The sequence below is a fragment of the Psammomys obesus genome, unplaced genomic scaffold (genome assembly GCF_907164565.1).
Source record: "Psammomys obesus unplaced genomic scaffold, mPsaObe1.curated_primary_1811, whole genome shotgun sequence".
Classification (NCBI taxonomy): domain Eukaryota; kingdom Metazoa; phylum Chordata; class Mammalia; order Rodentia; family Muridae; genus Psammomys; species Psammomys obesus.
The window spans coordinates 19,732,185-19,739,623 of record NW_026596134.1 but is presented as its reverse complement, the minus strand read 5'-3'; the positions used below and the strand labels follow the sequence as shown (position 1 = coordinate 19,739,623).

The window sequence follows — 7,439 nt, the reverse complement described above, 5'->3', positions numbered from 1 at the left end:
AAAAAAAAAAAAAGAACAACATATATCCCACAAGCCATCTATTTATTTACTTTTTATTCCATTCTGGAAATCCAGTAACCCAGAGCCTTACATATGCTAGGCAAGGACACTACCACTGAGCTACATGGTTCTTAATTTTTTTTCTTTCTCTTCCTTCTTGATTTTAGGAAACTATACAACAATGGGTTTACTTCAATCCAAGGACATGCTTTCAATGGAACAAAGCTGGACGCTGTGTAAGTTTAGGGTAATCATGGAAACTACTATCATTCCCCATATCTCACTCCCAGAAGGATCATCCAGAGGCTCTGAATTCCATTAAAATCTATTTTAAATATCTCAAGCCTTGGAAGTAATGCTAAAGAAACTTGACAAGGGCTATCTGAAGGTGACACTTAATGTTGACCCCAGCTCTAAATCCCAAGGCTGTCATTCTTAATAAAAATGAGTGATACCCAAATGAACAAAACAAAAACAAACAAACAAACAAACAAACAAAAAAACAGACTTACATTTTATTTGTCTTGCAATACTTTTTTTTTTTTTAATGTAACCCTGGCTGTCATGGAACTAGCTATGTAGATAAGACTGGCCTTGAACTTATAGAGATCTGCTTGCCTCTTCCTCCCAAGTGCTGCAATTAAAGATATGCATCAATTGACATTGCAATACTTTTTATTTCTCTAGCAGTTATATATATATATTTTTTAATTCCAAATTATCTGGTATCTTTACCTAAAACTTAACTGCTCATTTCTTATGATGATGTGTTACTTACTGCTTTTTGTGATTCTATACTCTCCATTCCTTAAAACAATCCTCACAGTTGATCATTGCAAACTCGGAAAGGCCTTCTAAGTCTAAACGTATTGCGTGCTACTTTGCTTCTCAAACACTATTAGGCATGCAGGCCATCTAGGGATCTTGGGCAATACAGATGCTGTTAGCTGGGCTGTGGGATTCTATATTTCTAACACACCCTCTCACAATGCTGCTACTGTAGCCCACAGACTGCATTTTGGGTAAAATAGCTACACGACCATGTGAAGAGAGTCTGGGTGGAAAAGAAAACACGTGGAGATTAAGCGCTTTGTGTGATATTTTGGTTTACAGGTTAAGTACTAGGTTCTGGAATGATCCCATTTTAAAAGATAAATGGTGACAAGTGCTGGATTCCTTATAGTTAGGCAAAGTTCTCAACGTCCTGTTGAGGTGGAGTCTAGCTCTTGGTGGGCTTTGGGGCTTCCTTCTAGTCTCTATGAGAGGAAGGATTAGCATATCATTTTCTTGGGTATTTGGTAGGCCAGGAGTTATTATGGTCTCATTTCAGTCATTTCTTTTAAATATATAATGACAGGGGAAGCTCTGAAAGATAGTACAGGATTCATAAGTTCTTGTACATAAAATTTACAGAATAGGAAAGCCCAGCTGCACTGGTCTCCCACCATCCTCCATTTAGTTTTCAGTGTATTGAATGCCTGTAATGCACAAAGCCCTGTGCTAGCCACTGGCAAAGCAAGGATAAGCAAAAGCAGTGTGCTTCTTGCTCACAATACAAATCTCATTCTTGTGGAGTCAATACAAACCCAGCTGCACCAATGACCAAAGTATGATAGAAAGAAATGTATCCACTTTAAAATATGCATCAGCTAGAAAACACACAAGGGTTGAATATCCCAAGGTGCTGGCCTCCTTCCTTGGAGAAATCAGCATGACTGTCTCTAAGTTTATCCCATGGTTTTGAAGACCAGCATCTACTATTATGAAAATACCACCAAATAGTTTCTTCTTTTATTCTAAAGCAACCACACAAGGCTAACGGGTTCCCAAGCTTCAGGTCCTCAGCTCCTGCCTCTATGTCTGGTCCCACCATAGGAATGCTGGAATTACAGATATGTGCCACCACTCCAGGCCTGTACTTGGGTTCCAGGAATCAAACTCAGGTAGTCAAGCTTGCGTGGGAAATGCTGTTAGCCTAGCCATCTCTCTAGACTCTCATATTATATTTTGTAATGTAACTCAATATTTACTGGGTTTTCAAACTGAGGAAAACATATTATTCTTTTATAGTAATTATCCTAACATCATTCGAAGATTGTAAATAGCATACTCTCTGTAGAACTGTGTTTAGCTATCTCTAGGTTCTAGCTTAAGTAATTTGTTATCCAAAACAGAATCATCCACCTCATGCCAATGTACTGAAATTATCAGGCCTGACCTCAATTACACCGGTTGTTTTAGTGTAACTAAATATTGTTATTTCGGCCAAGTTGGATGAATCCCACACTTGAGGACAAGCACTGAAGCCATAGCAGCAGTCTTGTCGTTAGAAGTTTGTGAAAATCATGACAAGTGAGTAACAGCTCATTGCCCTGTGGGTCCAGAGAGCCAGGCACGCTGTCATCACTGAGATGACAGATCATTTAAGATGAACGTCCTTGCTCAAGAGAAGTTGAACTGCTCTCAAACAGAAGTCACGTGTTCTTTCTCTGGACCTCTCTATTCTCCCTTTAGACAGTCTTTTAGAGCCGAGTGATGAGTTTTCTATTGCTGAATTCTAGTTCTTTTGCTTCTGTCTAGAAATAAACAGTTGGACCAAGAATAAATAAATAAATAAATAAATACAACTCGGATGTGCTAACAACTTGCCCAGACAGTAATCATTGTGAGCAGAGAAGTCAACAGAAATGACTTGCTAATTAGCATCACACATTAGCTGATTAGAAGTAATTCACCACAGCTTGGAGCCCCTGGGAAAAAATGACGGTAGAGAAGATTATAGGATTAAGTAGGCTTCTATTTCTCACGGGATAAGTATTTGAACAGCTTGTAGGATATGCTCCAAGGTTGGCTGTCCTCTCTGCCTACTGCAGTCTTGAACACTTTCTCACCTGTTACCGTTGATAAACAAGTGTCCCAATCTCTGAAACCGACAAGATTTCCACAGAGCAATCCAGCTTCGCTTCAGACTAATGTGAGAGCTAGGCAATGGATCCCTACCTTTCATTTTCTAAATAACAAGGGCCATGTGAAAAAAAAACAACAAAAGCAAAAACACGGTTCCCCACAGAAGCACTCCCATGTGACTGTCACAACATAACCAGGTGCCAGCCCCGATTTCCCCTAAAGGAATTATGCAGGCATGAGCTGAAATTCTATCTTGGAAATGGAATGGGTCCCTAAACTCCTCAGAGAACCAAGTCCAGGAGCAACAGGAAATGCCCTCATCCAGTACATCATACTTTGATACTGCTCCCTCCTGTTGCTGACTAAAACCTATCCTATTTGTAAGTTACCCAGAAACAACACTTTCGTTCCTCATCAAACAAGTCTTTACTGAACGTTTGTTGCGTGTCATGAACAAATCCAGGGGTTGGAAAGATGGCTCAGTGGTTAAGGGCATCAGCTGCTCTTGTGGAGGACACAGGTTCAATTCCTAGCATCCACATAGCAGCTCACAGCTGTCTGTAATGATGGTTCAGATCCCTGGAACACACATGCAGGAAAAACAGTCAAACATGTAAAATAAAAATAAGTAAATCTCAAAAAGGCAAAAAAAATTTTAAGTGAGTTTAAGAGAAACTGAACACACACACACCCCTCATTTTACTGAGGCTGTCAATTGGATACTTTCCCCAGATCATTGCTATCTTCATTTTTCCATCCCCATTGTTCTCCCCTAACTTTGACATACGTCATTTTCAGTCAGAGTAGAGATTCTAAAGTATTGAAATATGGAAAATTTGACAACTCTTTTCCAGGAAAAGTTTAATTTATTCATTAGGGTCTCAAAGAACAGAATCTGTTCAAATAATGAAGAGTCATTAAGTAGACAGGGGTCAGCAGCATGTTTTACTAAGAAGGTTTTCCTAGGCCCTTTCCGGTGTTTATATTAGCCATCCTGACTTTTAGGAAATCTCTCCTTTCGCCACTTCTGACAAGTCCTAAACGTCTGAACCTTCTTTGTGTCCCTCTTCTGCTATCACCTTCACATAAAACAGCCATTGTCCAGAACATGTTCCCACCTGGGTCACCACGACTTCTGATGGACTTGCCCAAGCCCATGTATACAGCTCTGTTCTGATCAAGGTATAAGAAAACTGACATTCCCTGAAAATAGCATGTGGTTAATGAGATTAACGGAAGCACTTCCTTTCTGGATATTAAAGCTCCCATGTCGATAATTCCTCACCCTTAGCTTCTGGTGGAAGCTGGGAGGAGAAATCAGAACCAAAGACTCAAAGCTAAAAGACTGGAAACTACCAGGGACTCTCAGGATATGGAAGAGGCTCATGAGCCCATGGTCATCCTGGGCTTCATAGTGAGATCCTGTTTCAAAAAAACCAACAGACCAAACAAGGAAGAGTAGCAGGTTCGTTAGTAAACCCCTTATCAGCTTCAGAGATTAAGTATCCAAATGACCTTATGTCTTTTGAAAAATTGGGCCTCTGTCACGCTGGCTCATCTCCGTTCACATTGGCTGTACCTCTTGCTACATTCTTTCTCCCATTCTGGACTCTGGCTGCCTTCTCCAGTTTGAAGCCGCCTGCAGCATTTCTGGTAAACTACACTGCTTATCAAGCAGTCTTCTTGTCCTCAGGGGTGTATTAAGTATCAGATGAGAACACTACAAAATTGGACAACTGATAATTCCATTTTACAATAATTTGTGATGATTAGAGCACCCGATTTCTAACCTCGGTCACTGGAGATGAAGAAGACAGAAGAGAGGAGTTCAGCAGAGCTTCCTTGATTTTGAGCAGCCTCCAACAAAATGTGATCCACAACTACACCGGCCCAAGGATTCAGAAGGAGTTACAAACTGGTGTGGCCATTATGCCCAACATAGTTATCATATTACAAAACTGTGCTCACCAAGAGCTTTTGTTTTTCCAAGATGGGTCTCATCCATTCCAGCTACAACCAAACAAAAGATCTTCATAGACATAATGCGTTGACTGAATCAATGTATGAACATGAGAGTTCTGCAACTCAAGCCTTATATTAACCCACCGGGAACATGTACATACGCTGCTCTGGCATCCTCCTCAGGTGTCCGAACATATGGAAGACTGGTCTCCTCTGTGTGAGACTTAACACTCTCTGCCATAGACAGTATCTGGAATGCCCCCTCCCAAAGCCCATGTATTAACGTTTTGGTGTTCTCAGCTTGGTCTTAGTGGGAAATGATAGAACTTTTAAGAAGTAAAGATTAATGGGATAAAGTTGGGTTATTGGCAACATTCCTTTTGAAGAGGATATCAATCCCAGGCCCTTCTTCTTCCTCTGTTATTAGCTTCCCAGCCACCTTAAAAATAAATAAATAAACAAATAAATAAATAAATGAGCAGCTTCCATCTGCCCCATACTCCTAATATGGCAAGCCATGGACCCACAGGCCCAAAGATAATGGCATCAACTCATCTCCAGTACTGTGAACAAAAGCAATCCATTTCTCTTTTGACGCTGACGTACCCATCATTTTGTTATAACAGAGAGCTACTGGATACACTCTAGAAGTTATATGCTCAGCCACTACTTAGAGAGGCCATGGGCGGGCGGGCCATTCTTTGTAAATGGGCTGTCTCAGCATTCACTGCCATCAGCAAGGTCAATTTCCCCAAATCCACCATAACATATGCTAAGTCTTCTTTTATTTTTCATTATTTTTATTAATCAATCAATCAATTGATTGATTAATTAATTTTACATACAAATCGAAGCTTCCCCTCCCTCCTCTCCTCCCAGTCCCTCCTCCCTTTTCCTCCCTCCTTCCATTCCCCCTTTCCTTTCTCCTCAGAGAAGGGGAGATGCCCATGAATATCACCCTTGATATATCTTGACATATCAAGCTGAGGTAGAGCTATACACATCCTCTCCCACTGAGGCCAGACAACATAGCCCAGTTAGGGGAAAGGGATCCAAAGGCCTGCAACAAAGTTAGAGACAGCCACTACCCCAGTTGTTAGGGAACCCACATGAAGACCAAGCTGCACATCTGTTACCTATATGTCAGGGCTTAGGTTTTGTTGTTTTTTTTTTTTTTTCTTTAAACAGTTGTAAGTGTCACCCTCAAAGTTTGAAAGTATCAATGTCACTATCTTGAAGGAAAGACATATTTATTTGTTTGGTCATTCACAATTCCCACCCAGTATTTATGGAGCTCTGACCTTAGCAGTGGGTATAGAGCATATAGCTTAGAGCTTAAGGCATAGAGCTTTCCATTCTGATTGAAAAGACATGATATTCAAGTAAGGGAAAAAAAATACTAGATAATTGCAGAGTCTGATAATATCAGGGGGGAACAGAGAGTTATAAAGCAAACTAGTGCTACTTTAAATTAATAGTCTTTGACCGCTACTTAAAAAATAATTGAAAAAGTCTAAACGGTATTCAAATTTGTAAACCCCATTGTTCTTACTTGTCTGTTTAATTCCTCAGCAAGCCCAGAAAGAGGGTTGGTGGGGGATGATAAACCTCTTCAGCCTAGTGATTGATCGTTCTAGTCTTACCCACAATGCTCCAGGAAAGACACACCTGGATCCAATGAACTAGAAGGAACTTTATGAAGAATCTGGAGAAAGAATTCTGACTGACAATCTTCATTTACTCTTCTCTTATTAGCCATCGTCCTTAAGAACGTGCATCCCATAGTACAAAGCGCGCTGACACAATAACGAAAGCATACTCTGTCATTATTGTATTTATTTTGCATCAAGCCATGGTCACTCACGAGTATTTAGTTGCCTACACTGTGCTTCAAGTTAATGTAAGTGTATACATTGTGGTCATTTATAACAAAGATAGTTGTACTTTATTTTATTTTAGATAATTTTACTCTCTAAAAACACATGGGGTGAGGAAAGGGCCAATTGCAAAATCCTCGGGTGCTTTTGTACATTTGAAGGAAATTTTATTTCAAACACATTTTGTGACTTCAATTGCATAAAAAAAAATAGTATTTTTAGAAATGATGTTTAAAAAGGAAAGGACCATCATACTCATCACTTTTCACAAAGGGTATATGCTTTAATCTTATTTACATAAACATCCACATAACAAAACTGGTGCTATTGGATAAAATGCATACCATTCAATTAAATTTGAATTTGAGATAAGCAACAGATAACTTCACATGGGAAATATTTACACTTGAAAATTATTCAGTGTTTATTAATAATTCAAATTAAACTGACCTCCGTATTTTAATTTGCAAAAGACAACTCTGCTCAAAGGACTGAGTCTTTGAAAATCCCTACCACCCCCTCACTCCCACCACCTCCATCCCATCTATTGGTTAAGTTCTAGCTTCAAACATATGTGGAAATAATGGTCGATCTTGAGAAGCAAATTTGAGTCAGGGTAGAAAACATAATCACCAGGAAGTAGGAAATTTGGGCAACGATGATAAATGTAGATATGCAAACCAGACATAATTC

The 7,439-nt window shown here is 39.6% G+C and overlaps 1 protein-coding gene across 1 annotated transcript in view; it reads left to right on the top strand.

Annotated features, from left to right (window-relative positions):
- Positions 1–7,439, top strand: part of Tshr (thyroid stimulating hormone receptor) — a 95,362-nt gene that overhangs the window by 65,382 nt on the left and 22,541 nt on the right. The window contains 1 exon segment of the mRNA XM_055593121.1: positions 168–236. Coding sequence (XP_055449096.1) covers positions 168–236 — 69 coding nt within the window.